Below are 23,996 nucleotides of genomic sequence, written 5' to 3' on the forward strand. Positions count from 1 at the left end.
TGAGGGATTTCAACCACAGGTGTGAAACGTGGAGAAAACTATAGGTGTGGCAACAAAAGCAGCTTAGAGAGTCTTTTTTTAACCTTTTGTTTCAAGGGTTTTAAACACACCTACTGAAGAGAACATAAGGAGAGGCTGTGCGTCACAATGAATAAGAGACAAAAAAAGACTAAATGACTTCCTTAACTACAAATGTATACATCTGTAACTACCCTCGTTTTGCTCACTTTGAGCTTAAGTGTTGTTTTCCACAACAGGTCATTGAACCCTGAAGGGGGGGGAAAAAAGCCTCCAAAAGCAAAAGCATGTTGTCTGCTGCCCTCTTGTGGTGGACTGCTGGCTATGTTTCTACCCACGTTGGGTCTGGCAGCACAGTTAATGAAAGGATTTGGAATTTGGGTTTTAGGACAGAATACGCATTAAGTCATACAAACCAATAGAAAAACAAAACAAAAATGCTGACAAATGCGATAAAAACAATTAGATGATTTCTATTTAACAATTTTGGTCACTTTTCCTCACAACCACTGACACCAAAAACGGGTGGATGCAACAACAAATTAATTGAAACACTGCCTAAGCAGTGAAAATAGTAACAACTTGGACAAAGTTACCATGTAACAAACCAAAGGCGTAACGTCTGACTGATGGAGGAGCCAAAGTGTAGTTAAGCTAACGTGAACACGCCTAATCCCCTGACCTCTGACTTTGGTTGTCAGTGAAGACATTACAATAACAAAAAGGCATAAATTCCATATCTGAAATTCATTTTCAAAAGACAGCATATAACAAATTCAGTATTGATCCTTTCAGCGCTTCAAAGAAAGTAAAGTTCAAAAATATTTGATTCAATTGTTGAACTTTACTGGAAAAATTGCAATTTTTTCCAATTGTTCTGGCCTTTTGTATTCAGCTAATTTCAAGCTTTCCATGTTCATTCTTCTTCTTCTATCTATTGCTTGTACAGTTTCCATGCTGCTCCACTTCAAGGCTAAAGCTGTACACAGATATCTGCTTCGGGGCCTAGAACTGACTTGTTACGCCCCTGTAACAAACACAGCATAAACGAACAACAACATAAAGCACAACAATTTTTAAATTTACTTACTTTACGTGGTTGCCTGCGCGCGCGCATACCTGAAAAAACAACAACATTAAAATTAATAAATAAATCGATCTATCAATCAGTGTCACCGTCCTTCAGCAGCGGTCGTTTCCGCTCGTGCTGCACGCCAGCAGCCTCCTCGTGGCAACAGGGGGCATTCTGATTGGCTGGGACTTAACAAGCAATTTAGCCTTAGGAGGCCGTCACAGCTTTTTGCGGCTAATAATTACAGTATCGAAGCAGTTCCGTTGTAAATAAACGTTCCGAAATGTTGCGATGCATGCAGTTTATTTGGAAGTTATATTATTAAATAATGTCAAATAGAACTGAAAACTTAACTCGCATCTGATACAGGTAGGTGTGCTGCAAAAGTTTTACAAAAGTTGAGCTCTTAAGAACATTATTTTCATAATTTCAATACTAATTTGTTAATATTTATATAAACTAAGTAGATTCAGACATTTATTTTGCCTCAGCAAAAAAACATACCCGGGCAAAGCTCTTATATTTTTGCCACTATTTATTTCGTTGTGGTTATATTTGTGTTTAATAGAGCAACACCGTGTGGACCGTGAAAGCAGCCTCTCTGAGGCTGTTGCTGGGAGCTCCGGCCAATCAAAGCATACAGCGCTCCCGTGTAAGTACTGTGGTGGCTGGGGGGAAAAAAGCATGACATCATGCTCGGCTCCGTCCGTCTCTACGAGTGAAACATCTTCCTTCTACTACAGCAAACAACAGGAGCCGACTGAGCCGTCTGTGTTGTGAATTTGCGCAGGTCCAGCCGTAAAATACACCGAGAGAGCGGCCCCAGTACACCGGAGCGTGCAGCGGAGGCGGGGAGGGGCATCAGCCCGTTTGGGGGGAATGGCGGATGGGGATGCTGTCTTGTCTGTGGAATGGGACAGTGGTGATGAGGGTTTAGCCATGGATCCAGAGAAAACGCTGACTTTCTGCCACGGGCTGCAGACTATGGAGGTAATGCACTGCACAGCTTTACATTTGATGCGCACGCAGCTGTCAGCAGCTGTTCTGCAGAGCAACATGCTTCCCTCGGCCTGTGGGGTTGTTGACAAACAGCAGTGACCTCGGCATATTATTATTATTTTTATTTCGTCACCTTTTGGTCATTACATCTGTGACATACACGAGACAGCACGTGTATTTGTGCACCACTGCAGTCAGTCAGCTTAGGTCTCTGTTTTATTTTATATTTAATTATTTTTAACATTGGGAAGGCTGTCTGTAAGTCTGTGGCCAATGCAAAATATCTGTAAGTTTGACTTGTAGACGTGGTCGTGTACAACGAATATCTTAGACATAACAGGATTGGTGTGCAAATCCTTTAAGAAAAAGCAAAGATTCTTGGTTTATATTAATTTAAACTTAGACACTAAATTAATGAATTTTTGGTTATGATTTGCCGTATTTCAGTTTTAGATTGTAGTTTTCAAGACTTGTGGACAAGTAAAAATTCCTTGTTTAGCAATGTGGCTTAAAAACCTGCAAATGGACAAACAAGAGCTTTTTAATGCAAGACACCTTGTGAATCTTGGCTGTTAAGAAGAAGAACATTATTCTACTGAACTGGGGAAGTGGTTTCTTCAATGACTGTGTTGTTCTCTGCTTTGAGTGTGTTGTCTGAAAGTATTCAGTGAATACAACTCCAGTTCTAAATGAATTGGGAGACTGTGTAAAATGCAGATCTTATAATCCTATATTTTATTTGCAGTCGAACATATAAAACACATCAGATGTTTAAACTGAGACATTTTACTTTATCATGAAAAAATTTAGCTGAATTGAATTTAAGAATTTAAGACAGCAGCACATTTCAAAGCGGAAATGTGGGTAGCAAAAAGCTGGAAAAGTATGTGGTGCTAAAAAAGAAAGCTGGAAGAAAATTTTCCAAATAATTTGGTTAAATGGAAACAGATCAGTAACATCATAGGGTATAAAAAGAGCATCTTAGGGAGGCAGGGAGAGGTTCACCAGTAATGCAGAAAGCTGTCTACAAGTTGCAGAACTATTTCAGAATAATGTTCTTCAATGTAAAATTGGAAAGACTTTGAATATCTCATCATATACAATCCATAATATCATCAAGACTGTGAAAATCTGGAGAAATCTCTGTGTGCATTGAACAAGGCCAAAAAGCTCACGATCTTCCAGCCCTCAAGTGGATCTGCATTTAAAAACAGGAATGATTCTGTCATGGAAATCACAGCAGGGGCTCATGAACACTTCCAGAAATCATGGTGAACACAATTCACCATGCCATGCACAAAGGCACGTTAAAACTCTATCAAGCAAAAACAAAGCCAGACGGGAACATTATCCAGAAAGTCCATCTTTCTCTGGACCAAAGCTCTTTGACTGTGGTGTATTTAAAAAAAAGCTTTTCTGTGGTCAGAGAAATTAACGTTTTAGACTTGTTTTTGGAAAACAAGGACACCACGTCTTCCGTACTAAAGATGAAAAGGAGCATCCAGCTTGTTATCAGTGCTCAGTTCAAAGGTCAGCATCGCTGATGGCATGCACCTGTCGACGTGGCAGTTTTCACATCTGGAAAGACTCGCTCAGTGCTGAAAGAGTTTAGCATTAATGGTGGAGCAACATGTGCTCCCATCCAGAAGATGCCTTTTTCAGAGAAGGCCTTCCATATTTCAACAAGACAACGCTAAACTGCATCTATGACATAGCATGGCTTCCAAATCAAAGAGTTCAGATGCTGAACTGGCCTGCCTGCAGTACAATTTTATGAGATTTGCAATCATTGATTCTATTTTTATTTAAGTTTTACTCAACATCCCAACTTTTTTTTTTTTACAATTAAGCTTTTACATAGCTTGATCTTACTTTAATAAAAAGACTCACAAGAGCTGCTTTTATTTATTTATAGTCAATTACTCATCGTAATATGCAAACTGTTGATGTTGTTAAGATTTTAAAAATCCATCCGTTGCAGTGACCCTTAGGGAAACGAGGGAAAGTACCGTACCTGCTATGCCGTTGAGTGTGTGAGTGTCTTGAGTTGAGTGTCTTGCAACTCCATGGAAACATAAAAGTGTGTCTTTGACCTCTGGCTGGATATGATTTTAAATGTCATTGTTGCTTCTCCCACACATTGCGGTTCCATGATATGGATAAGTTTCCCCCTCTCTACCAGCCGCTGAGTTTCTCACAGGCAGGTCGTAACGTTGTTTTGTTTGCTAGTCTTCTGATTAATTGTTGATTGCTGTTGTTACTCTGTGTGGTTTATTTCACAGGCAGATTAATTGGGTGTCTCTGTTCGGTTGATAAATAGGGCTCCATTTAGGTTGTTTGTATTTGTGATGGTTGACATTGTGAGTAATTATTTACTGTAGCATTGCAGTGACTCTCAAACTGCTGAGGCATGGATAACTAAGGGAAATGAAAGTGAATGAATATGGCTTTTTGAGGGTAAAATAAAGAAGCTTTGCTGATGCTGTTGCATTGACTTTTTAACTAAAATTCAGCTTGGTCATGAGAAAATATAAAGTGTGGAGCATTTTAAGGCTCTGAAGTGGAATGTGCTAGAGAAAGGTCTGAATACTAGAGTGTTTTACACAATGGTTATTTTGGGCTTCCAGTTGCTGATAATTATTTCCTTAGGCAGGGTCACAAGAGGTCAGTCTGAGGAGGTCATTTACCAGAGACACTCAGTGGTGCCTACTGAGCATACATGCAGGAGTGTAGCGACTCAGCGTCTGTCTGCAGACAAATAATCGTTTTTCTGTATTTGTGAATAATAGGTCTCACTGTGACTCTGTGGACTCCAAAAGCTTTATAACTGGCTTTGTACCCTTTCCAGGCTCTGTTTAAGTGATTTCTTGATTCAACAGGTCCACCATTAATCAGGCCAGAGTGTGGCAAGTAAAACTGAACTCATATGGTCAATGTGGTTCATTCATGATTTAACAAGGGGGGGCAATTACTTTTTCACATAGAGCCAGGTAGGTTTGGACAAATCATGATTTAAAAACATCTGAAACATGTAAGTGTAATAAATATGGAGGGAAAAAAGAAATCAGGAAAGGTGCAAATACTTTTCACAGCACTTTACCTGCACTATTTCAGAGAGGGAAAAACTGTGCAGTACACATGAATGAGTTGTGTTTGTATAAATGTGTCCTGTTGTCGTATTGGACGGTGGTTTCACATGTTGACCTGTTTTGTTGCACTCTGTCCTCCTTGGTTGGCCTTGTTGCAGTAAATATTTGTGTATAACACTTGAGCCTCCTCAGTGTTCTTCCTGCTCGAGGAACTTGGTCTGTTTACATTTTAAACATTGGGGAACTGGTTGACTTTGCTAAGAAAAGCTTTGAAAGTAAAATGATGCCATTTGCACATAATTTTTTTTTTTTTTTTTGTTTATTTGTTTGTTTTTTACTATTCTTTTGGGGGGTTTTGTAAGCAAAGTTATGGAGACTTGTCAGGACCCTTGGGTGGAAATCATTTGTGGTTAGTCTGCGGTATCTGAGGAAGCCTGAATGACTTCTCATCACACTTGTATGCATATCCTGTGCCGTGTGGTGGGCTTACCTCTCAGGAAGCACATAGGAACTCAACCTGATGGTATTTATGACAGAACATTTCCTGTCTTGACTCTTTATGTTTTCCATCAGTATAGGCCAAGTCCCCAGAGGTTGTTACATTTGACACTGGTATTTGCAACGGTAGGTAACATAACCCAATATTTATCAGTTCACAGAAGAATCTCTACTGTATTTGTCCAGAATTCATTTTAAAATCTTTCTTTTTAAAAAACAAAATCCTGTTAGGCCTTATTATATCTTTAAACGCCATAGTGTCATAATATCCTAAGAGAGTACTTTGTTCTCAAGCTGTAGGCTTACTTTTGATTCCTTGAGTTTCTAAAAGCAGAATGGGAGGCAGAGCCTTCAGCTCCCAGTTTGTTGAGGGTCATCTCATTACCACATCCAATCTTCTAGTTAACCTCCAAAGGCGTAAGCCTAAATTATAAAAGAGAGCTGAAAGAGAAGGGACAAACAACATATCCAACTACTGCATGTCAGAAACTATTATCTGCTGCCTCTTTGTTTATTGCCTTGTTTATCATTTGTGGTTCCCCTATACTTCCCTTCATTTTCCTTAGTACTTCCTCTTATATCCATGTGGTAGATGGCTGCCCCTCATTGAGGCTGCTTCTGCTGGAGATTTCATCCTGTTAAAACAGCAGTTCTTCTTTCCCACTGTCACCAAATGCTTGCTTACAATGGATTGTGTGAGGATTAGGGTTCTCTTACTAACAATATAGGGGCTTTAATTTATAATATACAGCACCCTGAGACAACTGTTACTGTAAACTGGTGCTGGATAGCTAAAACTGAAATCAAAAATGGAATTGATATTGATATTTGGAGGGAAAGATTTTGCCTGGTTGGTACATCAAGATTAGAATCCAGGAATTGTTTTTATGGAAATTTTAACATTTTGTATCTATCTAATAGACTTTGATTTGTTCATGGAAATGGGGAGTCATCTTCACACACTAAGGTTAATTATGGAGTTCCACTTGGTTCTGTGCAAGGTCCAATTCTGTTTACATTATGCATGCTTCCTTTAGGCAGTATCATTCGAGGGCATAGCATATACTTTCACTGTTATGCAGATGACATCCAGCTTTATCTATCCATGAAGCTAGATGACAAATGCCAAATACTGTATCAAAGACAATGAGGCCCTAATTTCCTGCTTCTAAAGTCAGTCATTGTACTTGGTACTAGAAATCTTAGAAACATGGTGTCTAACCAGATGCTTACTCTGGATGGCCTCCAGGAACACTAAGGACTCTTGGGGTTTATTCATTTATTTTTTCACCAGGATATGCCTTTCAAAACGCATCTTAAACAAATATGTAGGACTGCTTTCTTGCATTTCCACAACATCTCTAAAATGAGAAACATCCTGTCTCAGAGTGACACTGAAACACTAGATTAGAGCTGGGCGATATAAGATTTTTTCATATCACGATATGTTTTTTTCATTTCAGGCGATAACGATATCTATCACGATATAAGCCAAATAACTATATTTGTAAGATTTAAATGTGCCGTTGCTCACAAGTAAAATGTGAAATAATCAGCAGCTTGTTTTTATTTAAATATTTATTTCCCATAATAAGTTCAACAGGGTAGATGTACTTAAGGAACATGAGACTTTTTCAGATAAATAAAGGCAAATATTGCAAACTACACAAAAGGCAGCCGCTAAAGCGTTTAAGTTTCAAAATAGAACAAACGAAACAGACTAAATTGTCAATTCCACTTAGAAACAAATATTAATTCTAAAAATAAATCTTAGTTTGTTTTACAGAAGAACAGACAAAATTGACTAACTTTTGTCAATATCAAATAAACTGAGCACTAAAAGGAAATTCTCAATCTCTCCTTGTTGTATAGCTGAGCTTTTCAAACAGTTTTAACAGTTACTTTAGTCTGACAAAAGCCGAATGACGAATTAGCGCTTCCAGTCAGAGATTGAGCATGCACCGCTTTATTGTATTTCCAGACTTGCTTTCGGCACATTTACAGTGCGCGCTACTCTGTTTTTTGTCAGACTTGAAATAGTCGAAATACCTTCACACTACGGAACTTCTATGGCCCTTCTGTTCGACAATCTCTCCAGCATTGGAACCATCATCTGTTTTCTCTTCGGTAACCTTCGGTCACGCTCTCGGTTGATTTTTCTCTAGTCGGCACACTCATTTCCTCCATTACCCGGGCGGCACGGTGGCTGGCTGCTTCAAACAAATACACATGTGCGGCTTGGCACTTGTGCTGTACGTAACAAGTCACGTGACGTGACGCTGCGGCTGTGATTGGTTCGGCTCTGCGCTACTTAATTTGGATTGGCTGTTGTTCTTTTTTTTTCTTTTTTTTCTTTTTTTTTAAAGAGGACAAGAGAGACGAGGCCTGTCGCAATAGTTTAACTTTTCCTCGATAGAAAAGTTAATTTCGCAATACATATCGTTATCGTTCTATCGCCCAGCTCTACACTAGATCATGCATTTAATACTTCTAGGCTGGACTATTGTAATGCATTGTTATTATCAGGTTGCCCTTAACTCACTGAAAAGCCTTCATCCATCCATTCCCTTCCGCTTATCCTTTTCAGGGTCGCGGGAGCCTATCCCAGCTGTCATAGGGTGAGACGTGGGGTTCACCCTGGACAGGTTGCCAGTCTGTGGCAGGGCTAACACACAGAGACAGACAACCATTCACGCTGGGCAATTTGGATTAATCAATTAACCGATCCCCACAAACTGCATGTCTTTGGACTGTGGGAGGAAGCCAGAGAACCTGGAGGGAACCCACGCAAACATGGGGAGAGCATGCAAGCTCCACACAGAAAGACCCCGGCCTCATGGTGGAGTTGAACTCAGGACCTTCTTGCTGTGCGGCAACAGCGCTAACCACCGTGCCACCCTGAAAAGCCTTTGGTTTATCCAAAATACTACAGCAAATCTACTGACAGAGACTAGAAAAAGGAAGCATATTAGTTTCTCTTTAGTGGCTCCCTCTTGACTGCAGGCTTACTTGTAGTTCCTAGCATATTTAAAAGTATAATGGGAGGCAGAGCCTTCAGCCTTCAGGCTTCTCTTCTGTGGAACTAGCTCCCAGTTTGGATTCAGGAGACGGACACCCTCTTTAATTTTAAAATTAGGCTTAAAACTTCCCAGTTTGATAAAGTATATAGTTAGGGCTGGATCGGGTGACCCTGAATCCTCCTTTAGTTATGCTGCAACGAGCCAAGGCTGCTGGAGGGCTTCCCATAAGATTCCTATCTGAACTGTTTCTTTTCCGCCTATCTTTTTTCACCTACTCACACTCACACTGTTTATACAGCACTCTACATTTACTTTGGATTAATCATTAGTTATTAATAATCTCTGGCTCTTTTCCACAGTGTGTCTTTTCTCCTGTATCCCTCCCGTCACCCCCAGGAAGAAACGTTGTTTCAGGTTTCTTCCTGAAACAACGTTTTTCCCGCTGTTGTGATTTGGTGTAATATAAATAAAATTGAATTGAAAAGCAGTTTTCTATAAAAGCATCTCAAGGAAAGCGGTTGTAATCATATACACATATTTCTATCTACAACCGCACCAGTTTCTGATGAGAAAAATGTGAGTTATGTATCCTTTCCTGTGTCTGCTATAATGCCAGGTACTTATTTGGAGCCTGTCTGCCCTTGTCAGGTGTCAGGTCCACTAATGTCACATAATGTTTTGTGATGCAATGTTAATTGCCCTGTGGATGCATCAGGTGTTACAAGTGGATACTATACAGTACTGCAGAGTTGTGTGCCACATATTATACTAAATAACAGTAAACACAAGTGTCTCTTGGCTAAATACGCTTCACTGTCAGAGAAGCATGTGGAGTTGGATTATTCATGAACGTTTAGGTCACTGACATGAATAGAGAGCAGAGGTGATTCTCTTACTCAGAATAGTTGCACAGATATGTGCGCATTGTACACACACAAAGTATGCAGACTGTGATCAGCACTGTTTCAATCATAATATGAGTGAAGCTGAGCTTTGAGAATAGACGTGGGGTACTTTTCTGATGTTTTATGACTCTAACAGTTAACTAACAGATTAATGAGTAATGAAAATAATTGGTAGTTACAGGCATGTATTTGAAACGGGGAGCGCACAGGGAACGGTTGTATGAGCGACCTTCCCTTCTTTCTTCTTGAAAAGTCAGTAGTAGCCACCGGCTTAATACTGGAAAATGGGTCTTTAGTGGCCAACTTTATATGCTTGAATTACTGTAATAACAACACATCATATCTTTTGTTTTCCCTTTACTTTTTTAAGCTCCATTTTAACTGTTTTCTCTCTCTGCCTTTTACTAGATGACTATGTCCCTGCAAGGGCTGGATGTAACCGAAGAAGCTACGGTAGGGAGTTCAACCTTTAACCACAACTAAATATTGTCCACATGGGTAAAAAGGCCTCAGAGCCTTTTCCTCAGTGGTTGCTATAGTAATGCATAATTATTTGTTAGCACTTGGGTCTTGTGTGGTAACTATGCACATGACAGATTTAGCAACCTCTCCTCAGTGCTTTATTAGTATGGTTTATGGCTTTGCTCAAGTGTCTGAGCTCATTGAGGTTGTTATAATGTAAAAGCTTTGAAATTTGATGGCTTTTTATGATGTGCACATTTTTAATGTTTGGGTTTTCACTTGCTTTAGTTTCTTCCCTTTCTCACTATAGGTGCCTGTGAAACAGATCGAAATGAGCACAATCAATAAGGTGGGAGGCTTTTTAAAACATTTTTTAAAATACTTTTTTACCCGCAGCTGCCATTAAATATGCACTCATATAAAAAGTAAGATTACAGATGCAATAACTGTTTATTTCATTGTTAACAGAAAAGTATCAGAGATTTAATATGAAATATAAAATAATACTTTTCACCTGATGATGCTTTTGATAACTATTTTTTATTTCTAGGGTTTCAGGTACACATAAAAGTGTGTGTGTATCAGTAGTTTAAAGTTTGGTTAGACTTACTGTGTGCTTCATTAACAAACAACAGAAACACACAACTAATAAATGGTTAACTTCATGATCCATCTGTGAACACCAAAACCAAAATAGACGTAAAAAGAGAGAAAGAGAGAGAGGGGACATCATCTACAAATTAAGCAAATGTTGCTTTGTAATTGGAGTGGGGGAAGAAATTGATAGAGCATAGGAATACCAGATGTGTTATCTATACAGGCAAGCTAAATAGATTTACTGTAATTTTACTATTTTGTCAGTAAGGCTGCTTTTTTTTTTTTTTTTTTTTCTGATCAGAGTTTCCACAGTGGATTTTGGATTTTGGACATCTTGGCGGTGCAACGATTAGCACTGGGCTCCAGTTTAGACCTTCCTACAATATTTCCACTGTGGTTACATTGCGATGTGGTGTTTTATCTATTAGATGGCGAGGCATCCAAAGTACTGTCCTGGAGTGAACAACAGTCCAGGTTACCTGTGTGAAACGGGACATTGCTGCGGGGAGACGGGCTGCTGCACCTACTACTATGAACTCTGGTGTGAGTCAACTGACCGCTTCTTCTCTGCTGTGCTACTGAGGAAAGGGTTCTGATTTAATGGCTGTTTATCGTTCATTACTCAGACCTGCTGGGAAACATTCAAGGTGTCCTATTATGCTTACCTGCAGCTCTAAAGTCCTGGTCTCATAATCTACTAATGTTGTTGCCTCTGCCAAGGAGGTGATGTTTTTTATAGCCTTTGGTAGCTGTCATTCTTCCTGTCTGTAAACGTGGTACATTAAAAAGCTTCGAATGAATTCTGATAAAACATCGTAGGCGTGTAGAGTGCGGTCATGTTAACAATCCATTAAAATTTGGCTTACATTCAATTCAGTTTTATTTATGTAACACCAAATCACAACAACATGACCCTATTATTATAATCATAATCATAATAATAATAATAATAATAATAATCATAATCATCATAATCATAATAAACACTCAGACAACCCCAGATGACCAAGCACTTGGTGACAGTTCAAAGGAAAAACTCCCTTTTAACAGGAAGAACCAGAAGAAATCTCTGGTTTCTTTTAATAGACCCATTAAAGCACTACTTTCGATGTCAACTTAATGATTTAATGGTCGAAAACTGACAAAAAACATTCTAACCTAGAAACTATGATGCTTACAAATTAGATGTGTACTGCAAAAACATAGGAAATACCACATTGTCACATTTGACCTCTACTTTAACCTCCTAGGACCTGGCGTCCACATATGTGGTCATCACATTTTGGGTTCTCTAGACCAAAATACAAAATTTTGCTCTACAAGGGCCTGATTTCCACTTACGAGGACATTATACTACCTCTGTTCTATCTAAATTTAAAGCAAATATCCTCATATGTGGATCTCATTTCTCTCAGAAACAAAAATCAGGTAAAAAAAAAAGAAATCTGGTAATTCTTTGTTTTTACATTAATCAGGTCCCAATCAGCCCAAATGGCAAAGAGAATTTAAAAATGCATGCCATGAAAGAGTTCGGGTCTTAGGAGGTTAAATTCAGTAGATTGATCTGAAGGCTAAAGTGTTTTTATTGACAGCATATGGACATATAGGGAACGATATATGGAGATTTTAAATATTATGTTACTTTGGACCGCTGACCTCTCCTTTAAATTCAAACAAAGGTCAAATTTCAAAAATTTAAATTTTGTTAATATTGGCAACCTGTAGGAGATGATACTGTTATGTTCGGATTCAAAATCTCACATTACAGTTTGCATCCAGATTTTATGTCATATTTGACCTCTGACCTCACTTTGATGTTACACATCTTCCTTTCTTGGTGGAGGTTTGCGCTCTTGGAGTGTTTCTAGTTCTTACATGGTTCAGTTTAAAATAATCCTTAATGTTTACGTTCAGTAAGGAAGATCTGTAATCTATCATCTGTCGTCTTGGGGGTTCGGCTGCTTTCTGGTCTTTACATTGCTACCACTTTCCCAACCCTCAGTCTTCATCTTCGCAACCACCCTGGGTGTTCCTGTCCTAAATCCTATCGCTGCTGGGATTCCCCGCTGCCGTGATAGGTCGTCAGAGTCTAGTCACATTCCTCCATAAATCGTGTTCAGTTCTTCCTTATCTCTCCTTATTGAAATGTGCCTTGGTGCGGTGCTTTTATGTGTCCTTCCCCCGTCTTTAAGACAGCTGCTTTAGGATTGGCTCGCTTGCACAAACAGAAAATTTGAATAGTGTGTGCGCTGGGCTGTTGGTTACCTGATGCGCCTGAAAGCTCAATGAGTCCTTTGATAAAAAAGCAAAACTTGTGTGAAAGCCGAGTAAATCTGAGATGAAATTCAGCTAACAGACCTGAAGGTTACGTTTCCTTTGTTTGTTTGTTTTCTTTATCTCGATGGCCACTCATTTCCTGTTTTCTACAGGGTTCTGGCTCTTGTGGACGGTGCTCATCCTCTTCAGCTGTTTCTGTGCTTACCGCCACCGCCGGGCCAAGCTGAGAATTCAACAGCAGCAGAGGCAAAGAGAAATCAATCTGATCGCTTACAACGGCGCTTGCAACTACCCTTCATCAATGCTGGACCTCAGTATGTTTGCTTCATTTTAAATCGCACATGCTGTAGCTTTTGAATACTAAATTAATCAGTTCCACAGACTTTGCATGCGTTATGATTTCCTTGCACCACTTTTTCTGAGGAAATAGAAATATGCCTACATTTAGATACTTCAAAATAAGTCTGTTAACAGGCATCATATGGAAGTAATAAAGCAGTAAATGTAAGCGTGTTTTGTTAAATGAACTGTTTTGTGGAGTTTTTAATTGAGGAAAGAGGCTCATGCTTGTAATGTAACAGCGAGTAAAAATCTTCATATAGAAGCTTTTGGTGTGCACATCAGTCTGTTTGCAACTCACCAGTGTGTGATGCAGCGCAAAAGCCAGCCAAAGGCACAGACAGAACTCAGAGCAAAGATGCATTTGAGGACATGTTTGTTATCTAAATTCTATTATCGGCAAACATCTCTCAAGTCTACCGCAGATTTACTCCATTAGTGATGCTTTCCGTCTTTTGCCTGTGGTGAAAAACTGTGTGGACTGTGATCGATTGACAGCTTCTTGTAAACCTAGTGAAACCTATTTGCATTGTTATTAAACCGTGATCACGCAAAGAATGGACACAGTTAAAAATTACGTTAATCTAGAAGTTTTGACATTTTAGGAAACAAAGTTAAAGGTTATCATTTTGGATGGTCTTTCACATGCTGCGTCATATACGTCCAACTATTCCAGAAGTGGTAAACAAACACCAGATGTAGCACAAGGTTTCATACTTAACTAAAATGTTTTTGCACAGCTAGTTTTAGTTAACTACAATAAAAATAAAAACTAGACTTTTGGAAGGAAAAGAATTAACCAATTTTGTGAACTAAAACAAAATAAAAATGGAGAGCAAACATCCTGAGTTTTAGTATCTGTTAAAAGATGTTATTGCAGCTTGCCTGAGGAGGCTTTGATGGACATGTATTAGAAAATACAAAACTTTGATAACTGATGTAGCAACAGAAATGAAACACAGGAGCTAGAAAACTTTCAAGGGAAACATGAGGTACAGCAGACAATAAGGAAGACTGAACTATTTATAAACTGTGAGTTAATTAGGGAAGTGAAAGACGGCTGGAGAACAAGCACTGCTGAAAGTAATAGGAAAAAAGTTGTTTCTTGAGTCTTGATGTGACTAACTATGGAAGGAAAATAGAAATACAGTGGTGCTATAACACGGTTCACCTTTCGCGGCCTTGCTGTTTCACAGATTTTTTTGTGTGCAATTTTGCATGCTTTTTTTATTTTATTTATTTTTTTACAGTTTTCACAATAAAGCTCAAGATCCTGTTGAGACTTTTCAAAATAAACTGAATCACGTGAAAGAGCAGATTATTTACGGATGACAAGTAAAAAAGAGCCATCAGGTGCTAAAAAATAAACCTTAGACTCAAAAGTTAGAACAGGCTTTTCCCTGCAGCATGTCGTGTAATAAATACTCACAAAGAAAACAGCGGCCGTTACAACTTGCGTCTAAAAATGTATCGTTTCATGCATCGGTTAAAACACTCGACTCCAGCTACATGACGCGCAGCTGGAAACACTTCCGGCAAGTCGAGATTCACAGAATTTACAGAAAATGTTACATTTTTGTGATTTATATCGTTATCGGGACGATAAAATTCTTATATCGGGATATGAGATTTTGGTCATATCGCACAACCCTATAGTGAGGGGGTTTTACAGCCTTAAAACATCTATAATGTAAAAAATAAAGTTAGCTACTTCGTGGATTTCACCTATCGTGGGTTATTTTTAGAACGTAACTCCCGCAATAAACGAGGGACCACTGTGACCCAAAGGAAAACGACTTACAACAGAGATAAGAACCTAAAACACAAAAACTAAAAGACTTCAGGAGAACAAGAATAAAGTAAAGCCAGAGATCACTCTATAGAATAGTAAAGAATTCAAACCCAAAACTTGAAAAATATAGACATCACATGCTAGAATAGCAGAAACACCTTCAGACAGAAATTGGGAAGGAAAAATTCACAGATTCTAAAAATAACACAAAACCAAAGGAGCGTGACGCCAGCAGGTTCACACTCATACCCATCTCACCGTGAAGCTCCCTCTCCGCCCTGGCATGTGGGAGGAGTAAGCTTTGACTACAAATGAGCTTGCCACACCACACCAATGAGGCATAACCCCATGAGAAAGCTAACTGACATGTAACACTAGTCTGCGTACCCGGAGCTGAAGCCTAAAAGTGTGTTTCTTTCGTCACAGGTTTTCTGGCTTCCTTCAAGTTGCCCTCTTACGAGGAGGTTGTTGCGCAGCCCAGCACCCCTCCCCCTCCTTACAGCTCCATCTTTGCACTGCAGGGAGGTGCCACAGTAGGTCCTAGCTCCTCTTACCCCCATCATCACCACCACCGTCACCCCTGCCCTCCCTACTTGGGCCCCGGCCCCAGCGGTCTGACCTCCTCACAGAGCTCTGATAACTACACCAGCTGCTCCTGTGAGTCTTGCTCCCTCACCTCCCCATCCAGCACCTCCTTCTCTGTCCAGGTGACGGATGAGACGTATGACAGCAGCCACATGTCCACGCCCAGTGAAGCAGGAGGAGATTTGGCCGTGGTGCCAAGGGTCGGGGTCCCCTTCACGCTGATGCCATCGCCACCCTCGCAGGTTCCACCTGATGTTATACCTACTGTCACTCCAGATGTCATTCCGGTGCAGAGATGTTCCTCTAACGGTAGTGAAGGAGTCTCGCCTCCATCTCATCCACTTACTCTCACTTTGCACTCCCGTCCTTCACACTCCTCTCGCCTTCCGCTCTCTCCCCTCTCGCTGCTATCTTCAATTCCCGCTGGTCAAGTCCACCCTCTCGTTCCATCGGACCCACTCGAAGCCATGGCTCTTCAGAGAGCGAAAGAAGAGACGTCACCTCATGATCCAAAAACCAGGCCCCTGCACTCAGCTCCTAAGCAGGCTCTCCTCTTATCAAACGTGGCTGTCTCTGTGCACTGCGGCGGCAAGGAGGAGCAAAAAAGGGAAAAAGAAGAAGAAGAGGAGGACGACGACGAAGACGAGGATGAGGAGGACCATTTCCGGCATCGACGGCTGACGGGTGACTCGGGTATTGAGGTGTGCCGCTGCCATGTGAAAAGAGGGCAACAAGAGGATGAGGAACCAAAGAAGGGGCGCTTCGATAAGGGAGGGAAAGATGTCGTGAAGGAAGGGGAGAAGGTGCTGCAGGACGGCGTGGACTGTTCCCAGCAAAAGAAGGTCGCCGCACAGTCGTCCAGCACGGACGACTGCGCGGAGCAGCGCGGCCATGTCTCTTCGCCTTCTAGCGTCATCATTAACAGAAACGAGGCTATCATCACTGTGGAGTCCCTGTAAGTAAACAGCCATGGAAGGAAGGAAAAGTGGGATAGCATGTGTAACCGGATGAGTGACGAATTAAAGGAAAAAAAGAAAGCGATCGGTCTTAGGGAAGATTTGAGCTATCAGAACAGATTCACTGCATCTTAGTGTTGGTTCTACAAATCTCTGTAAATCTACTGAAGGGATGGCACACTATTTTTTTTGTCCTTTTTTCTTTAAAAAAAAAAGGGGCATTTGGATGATGGTTGTAGAAAGTCTCCAAAATCTTCCATTAGTGTATAACTGAGCTGAGATCAGGTGACTGCACAGGCATTAGCAAAATTATTGACATGATTTTCATACTCATCCAACCACCCTGTGACCTCTGATGGACCGCCCTGTGGATGGGGACAACCCTGGAAGACTACTACGTTAATAAGACGAGTGAACTATACCAACAGCTTCTGGGTTTTCCTTTAATTTGTCATCCGCCTGTCGATGAAGACTTAAGAAGTGAAAAATGTGATCACTGAAGAAAAGTCTTGGAGAGCTTACAGAAATGTCTGCAAGCCATCAGATCGGATGAGTAACATTTTTAGGAGGGGGTCTCTGTATTTTATTTTGGGATCCCCAGACCTCAAAGTTCTTGTGATTTATAAGAGATGATTTGGGTTTGTTGTGGAGTACGAGGTGTTCTTTTCTTAAAATGCAAATGGCTCAAAATCCTAAAAATAATTCCACTTTCTGCATCCTTTTCTTGCTAGAGCCACTATGATAAAATGTTTGTCAGTGTTTCTCTGTACGAAGCATCGAAGCAGCATTTTTAGCTCTGAAATGGAGCTCGCATCACCGGCTGCCAGCCTGTGGATATAAAATATTCTGACTTTTGTCAAATCCACACATTTTAACATAAAATATTGGTCATCTTTTTAGGCATTTAAACATTGAAAGACCTTTTCTTTTTTTTATTGGAGCCCACTTCCCTTATCATAGATAGATTGATTCAGTGGGTCAGTGTTTTATACCTTGTGTCTTATGTTGCCTCCTTCTTAAAGATTTTTTTAAAAAGGGGGGCGGGTACAAACTTTAATTAAATGTGCAGGTGGCAAAGCTTTACTATGATATTGTAGTTATACATTATAGTTTCAGACTGTTACATCAGTATACTGTATACTTAGCCAGCTGTTTGTCTTTGGGTTCAGTGCAGTTTTAACGTGCTCCTGCCTTTTGCAAGGCAATATCACTCTGAATCCTCGTGTTGAGTTTTTTACTAGGCGCACACTTTAAGCCTAAACTGATAATGAATGTAAAAGGTTATGCATTGCAACAAAAAAACGCACTCAAAGCTGTTTTTTGAGGATTTTTTTATAGCATGATGCTCGACTGAAAGCTTTTTGTTTGTTTGTTTGTTTGTTTGTTTTTAACAAAAAGAAAAAAAATAACAGAGTTATGCCAGCGTGGCAATCCAGTCTGTAGGCGTGTGCTTCGAGAAGTCACTTTGGAAAGACGTGCCCATCGTGATGACTGTTTGTGTCGAGTGATGCTTGTTAAATATCAAAGGTGTAAATGTACGATGGAAGCATCTGAAGTCACAGAACAGAATCTCCTTTATTTTAAATACTGCTGTGGCAAAACGGGATTTCGCAGAGTCAGACTGTTTTTCTCTAAATGCCTCCTGGTTGATGACTAGTTGACATCCAGAGCAAGGCCAAGGATTACATTAGCCTGCCATGCTCACCTGGCGGGGGATAGCACATACGTTCTCTCTCGTAGTTATCTGTCAGTACAACAATGTGCTCAAAAATAAACGGAGAGCGTCTCACAACACAATTTGTACATGTTTGTCTTGCCGTAGTTGTTATTATGAGACAAGGGTCTCAGTAGTTCGCTGACTGGAGGCCACTTTTTTCGTGTCCCTAGTTGTTTAATGCCTAAGGGCAAAGCTTTTAACTCTTAGTAGTGTGGAGAGAAATCTAATTTAGCACAGTTCACTCCTAAAAAAGAACAAGTCACATTTGCTCTTTTGAACATTCAGATGTGAGTTTGCATGGAAGTTTGAGTGGCAGTTTGCTTTCTGATGATCTCTTGATGATCATCTTCAAAGCACCTCTGCAGTGACTCGCTGATGGCCTGACAGAGATGGTTCATCCTCTGGACATACTGGCAAAAAAGCCTTTTTGGAGCCTTGCGTTTCTTCTCATTTTCATTAGTTTTAGGTAATGTGTGTCGTTGATCAGTGGTGCCTAGTTGAAAAAGTATTTTTCTGTTAGGAATCCGTAGTTTCCCAGCTAATCTGAGCGTGTGCGTGCGTGTGTGTGTGGATTAGGAATAGCTGTAAATCGAATGGCGAAAATATTTTCTAAGAGTACTTAGCAGTCTCTTTTTAAAATGCTCATATTACATGTGAGACTTGCAAAAATAGTATTTAGCAATAGTATTCACACTTTTTTTTCCTTATTCTGGTTTATGCTGGCTGACAGGAAATGAGATGAACTGAAATGACATTTACCTCTTTATGACTCATATGCTAGCTGTGCTGGGCAAAGGCCCTCGATTGTACAAACACAGCAGTTTTTAAAAAAAATGCCTTTGGCGTAAGTGCAAGCTTATATTATCGGGTTGTATTTTAAAGCCCCAGTGTGTGTCTTGCATGTTACTGACCTTAAACTTTAGTGTTTTGTATTGATTTTTTTTTAAGCTCATCTGACTGAAGGTTCAGTGCGCTTACGCCATAGCGAGGCATCCGTCGTCCGTTTGTCCCACCGCAATTCACAAGAATCCATACTCCTCCCAGAGTACTGGTCAGATTTTAATGAAACACAGTGATCACCTGATGTGTCTTCACCCACACTGTGCTCAAGGTCAAGGCTGTACAAGTCATTTTTACAAGAATCGCTTCTCCTCCTGGAGTATTGGTCTGTCTTTAGTGAAGCAAGGCTAGATAATCCTGGATACGACTGTTTGTGAGCCTCCTTGACTTCTCCCTCGACTTTAATTATCATTCATTTGTGCAAAAGAGCCGCACAGCTTTCTTTCTGTACTTCACACATTACAACAACCTTTGAACTGTGATGGATCATGAAGCAAATGAGCTGTAATGTCACTGACGCTTTGGTTAGTGAGTGCTTAGTTTTTTTACATTTTATTGTAGATTTTAATTAGGATAATTGTCTTAAGGGGCATCATTCTGTTTTAAATTTTACACTTAGAAAAGAGGCCAAAAAATACCATTTTTATATGGCGTCCTCTTGATATTAGTTTAGAAAGTATCCATCCACTTTCTTCCGCTTATCCAGTTCAGGGTCATGGAGGCTTAGCTGGAGCCTTTGCCAGCTGCCATAGAGCAGAGGTGGGGTACACTCTGGACACGTTGCCAGTCTCATATTCATATGAATGGGCAATTTACAATGCTTGGAGTCTGAGAGTAAGCCAGAAAGAACAGGGAAAACATGCAGACTCCCAGAAACACTTCATGGATTTGAACCCAAGACCTTCTTGCTGTGAGGCAACAGGTTCAACCACTGCACTACTGGCATAGAAGCTATTAACAAAAACACAAAGTTAGCGTGTGGATCTATCGGATACTAGCTGAGGTGGTTCAGGCATCCGATTAGAATGCCTCCTGGGTGAGATTTCCTGGGCATGCCCCCGTGGAAAGAGGCCCCGGGGTAGGCCCAGGCCACGCCGGAGACACTACGTCCCTCAGCACTGCCTGGGAATGCCTCGGTGCTTTCCCCGAATGAGCTGAAGGAGGTGGCTGGGGAGAGGGAGGTTTGGGATTCCCTTTTGATCCAGCCCCAGATGAGCTGGTGGAAAGCGGATGGATGGATGGATGTTTAATTTCTATGACTGAACCTGAACAAGATGGTGAAACATAGGAGTCACACACTGGGGTTTATTGTATCCCGACTCCTGCTTTCATTTGACGTCAGTGTAAATAGAAGCGGTTTGATTTGTCTCGCCTTGTCAGAAGCCAATTTGTGTGGAGAAATATGCCCCAGATTTTACCTTTGTTACCACTCTTTGGCCAAGGCCTGATATAAGACTGTTACCTCGCTCGAGTTTTGACTGTAAAGGACTGTTCTCTCCTTCTGAAGATAGTATCTACTATATATTTGTACTGATTTTATTTTGTAATGCCAAAAGTTAAAGAATTGAATAAAAATACAAAAAAAAAACCAAACCTCACATTGGTACAGCCGTTGAACCATTTTGCCAGAAAACAAAAAACAAAACATCCAATCCTTTTGATTCAGGATAACTCAAGACTGTCTCCTTCTACTCCTGCAGCTACGAGACAGCAGCATATATAGCAGTATGTATATGTGACTGTACATGGAATAGTTCCGATTAATATTACTACAACATGTGGTGTACTTTGAAGGTATCTTTGTGCAATTCTACCTGCGGCTCTTCAGCGTGTCGTACGTATGTGTGAGAGAGTAACCGTGCCGTTTTCTTGTTAAAAATCACTGTCGCTTATTGTGAGGATAATGTTGAGTATAATGTTAACATAATAACTGTCGATTTAAAAAAAAAAAGCCAAAACTTTTTCGTGTCATCATGGATATCAAGTTGATTTTGTATCTTGGTGTAAAGCAGATTCAGAGGTTTCCGATGCATACTGAGTGAGATGTTCTCACGTTTGTTGTGTCTGTTTGGTTGCACACCATCATGTTTTTTTGCTTTGTTTGTTTGGGGGGTTTTTTTTGTTTTGTTTTTTGTTTTTTAGAAGGTGGGGTTGTATTTAGATTTCTTCCATCTCACTGATCATCACTGAGATTCTGCGATATTGGACGCAGACGTCTGCTTAACTCTATTGAACAGAAAACTGTGGATTTTGTGTCAAAATAAATGTGCTACCAAATACATGTGTGTACTTCTGCTTCACATTATACGCGCCTGTAGTTCTCACATATTCTGCTGTGAAATACACCCGATCTGCCGCCTGACTAATCTCCTACTCGTGAGTATCTGTCGCCGTGAATGACTCAGAATAAATCCGGCAGTCAGCTCTGACTCTGAGAGGTTTTTGACTTTTCCGAAGTTTGATATCTGTGTCCTTGCCTTGCTGGCAATGCAACAGTGATGATCACAGCACAAAGTATAAGAGGCTGAGAAGTGATCCTCTATACTCTAATCAGCCACTTTATTAGGTACACCTTGCTAGTACTGAGTTAGACCTATTTCAAACTTCACATTTGCTTTAATTCTTTATGGCAAAGGTTTAATGAGGTTTGGTGTATTATGCATTCAAAAATGAGTGGTTGTTTTAGTTACCTTTTTCTTTTCTACCTGCTCAAAGCCGGCCACTCTCGGCCACTCTCCTCTAACAACTGTAATCAGCAAGAACTGCCTCTTACTGGACATTTTCTCTTTTTCAGACCATTCTCTGTAAACCCTAGATATGGTTGTGAAAATCCCAGCAGATTAGCAGTTTCTGATATACTCAGCTGTCTGACACCAACAATAATACCACATTAAAATACACTTAAATCACATTTCTTCCTCATTCTAATGCTCAGTTTGAATTCCACCAGGTCAACTTGACCATATTATTTCAACCTTTTTTCTTTAAGGAAGAAAGAGAGCCTATTCGACCTGTCATAGGATCAAAGGCAGGATATGAACGGGTCGTCAGTCTGTCACAGGGCTAAAACATCTCTATGTTTGTGCTCACATTCACACCTCTGGACAGTTTAGAATCTCTAGTTAACCTAATCTTAACCTAATCTTTCTTCCTCCCGCAGTCCAAGTACCTGGAGAGAATCCAATTAGAAAGGCCCCTATTAATAAGCAAGCAGCTGTACCCAATGAAGTGGCCAATGCGTGTATTTTCTCACTTATACAAGTTTTGAGCTTACGTGTTACCTTTGAAAAGGGACACGTCTCCAGTGCTGAGCTTCACTTCACTGCCCTGACTCAAAACAACAATAATACTCTTATTTCACAAACTCACACACACTCAGAGTAACCGAATCGCTCAAATCTGCTGTCACAATCTATAGTCATACATTCCTAAGTTAATATGCATTTAATAAAATGCCTACAGCATCAAGTGAAGAAAACATGGATAAACCGGTTCATCGATGGCATGATGGTATCAGTGTGTACCACCCACATTCAACGACACGTGGAGGTGGACCCACTATCACCGTGGGGGGAAAGAAAATGAAGAAAATATGCACCGTGATCCAACATTTGGCTAAGCCAGTGAGTAAACAGGCAGGCCATTACAGTGAAAGAATAGTGTGACAGTGACAAATACTACGGGCCCATGTGATCAAACATACTTTAACGCCACCTAGCGGTGAGATTTCAGATGACATAAAAAGGTGTTCAAATGTGGATTATCACGTTTTATCTATTTATAGCAAGTTGATCAATGTACAGTAAGGAGTCACAGAGCAACTTGCATGTAATCAGATACAGACCAGGGCTGCATAAAGCCTCAAAATCAACAAATATAAATAAAAGTATTAATTGTAACACTAGTAAAATTCACAAGGATTGTAACAGTAGAAGCAAAAGAAGCTAGAACAAGGCTGATCCAAATATCTGCACCACTAACATCTGTTCTCCAATCATTCAGTGGCCCCTGCAGTAATGTGACTGAAGAGTCTGCATTTCAAAGAAAACTACTTTAGGTACTCATATCAGGGACAAACAGGCACTGTGCGATGGACGGTTTCTTTAAAATCTTTATTGGTCTTAAATAATTAAATATATGTGTAACAACAAAAAGATGAGTAAGCCTATATATAAAAGGATATAGCGCATCAAAAGGCAAGTAAACACACACAAACTACCCCATAGCCCTACTTTAAAAGTATAATAATTAAAACAAAACCGATCATTCATGCATAAAAAAAACCCTGACGTAACCTCTCTAACCATTCTGATGAAACTCTGCTGGGCGGTAATCCTGTTGAATAGAAGTGGGCGGAACAATACAAATATGTTAGTATCGATACCAACACTGGAATTTCAGAGCTACCAGCGTAGTAGGATTGTTACTTTGTTTCTATCCTCTGAGTTCAGCATGTGGTCCACTGATCTGTGTTAAACAAATTATTTTTTGGAAATCAAAAATACACAAAAAAAGAAAGGCAGAAAGGTGAGTTCTTGCTGTCTTAACAAATTATTGTGGAAAGTAAAAGTCGTAGTGATTTAGTTGTCATTAAAATGTGTGAATTTTCAGAGTGACACTGCTCTCACGCTGCCTTTACGGGTTAAAAATATCGCTATCAGTATCGGTATCAGCAGTTCTGGCCCTGTATTTACTTGGTATCGGATCGATATCAAAAAACAGCACTGTTTGGGTATTTTCCGTTGGAGACGTGCAGACGTTTGCTGCTCTGTGATTGGTCGCTAGGGATTAGCACCCACCCCCTGCGCTGACCACTCCCCGTCCGCGTTT

General features: G+C 40.2%; 1 protein-coding gene across 2 annotated transcripts; it reads left to right on the top strand.

Moving 5' to 3' along the window:
* The first annotated feature begins 1,359 nt into the window (after window positions 1–1,359).
* On the top strand, window positions 1,360–21,443 carry LOC101474201 (uncharacterized). 2 transcript variants are annotated; one of them, XM_004549449.3, is made up of 8 exons: window positions 1,360–1,459; window positions 1,659–1,742; window positions 1,881–2,080; window positions 10,010–10,054; window positions 10,374–10,412; window positions 11,089–11,203; window positions 13,090–13,251; window positions 15,495–21,443. In XM_004549449.3, the coding sequence occupies exons 3-8, from the start codon at window positions 1,970–1,972 to the stop codon at window positions 16,610–16,612; spliced, it is 1,590 nt and encodes a 529-aa protein (XP_004549506.1). In that variant the 5' UTR covers window positions 1,360–1,459; window positions 1,659–1,742; window positions 1,881–1,969; the 3' UTR covers window positions 16,613–21,443. The 2 variants fall into 2 exon arrangements, with proteins under 2 accessions (XP_004549506.1, XP_012774107.1); XM_012918653.3 differs by lacking the exons at window positions 1,360–1,459; window positions 1,659–1,742 and having other exon boundaries at window positions 1,760–2,080.
* The last annotated feature ends 2,553 nt before the right edge of the window (window positions 21,444–23,996 follow it).

This window comes from Maylandia zebra, linkage group LG6 (assembly GCF_041146795.1).
Source record: "Maylandia zebra isolate NMK-2024a linkage group LG6, Mzebra_GT3a, whole genome shotgun sequence".
NCBI lineage: Eukaryota > Metazoa > Chordata > Actinopteri > Cichliformes > Cichlidae > Maylandia > Maylandia zebra.

Excerpts from the sequence above, each read along its gene's own strand:
- LOC101474201 (XM_004549449.3), top strand. The coding sequence starts at position 1,970 with ATGGCGGATGGGGATGCTGTCTTGTCTGTGGAATGGGACAGTGGTGAT. Across the intron at positions 10,055-10,373 it reads ATGTAACCGAAGAAGCTACG|GTGCCTGTGAAACAGATCGA; the intron begins GTAGGGAGTTCA and ends TTCTCACTATAG. Across the intron at positions 13,252-15,494 it reads TTCATCAATGCTGGACCTCA|GTTTTCTGGCTTCCTTCAAG; the intron begins GTATGTTTGCTT and ends CTTTCGTCACAG.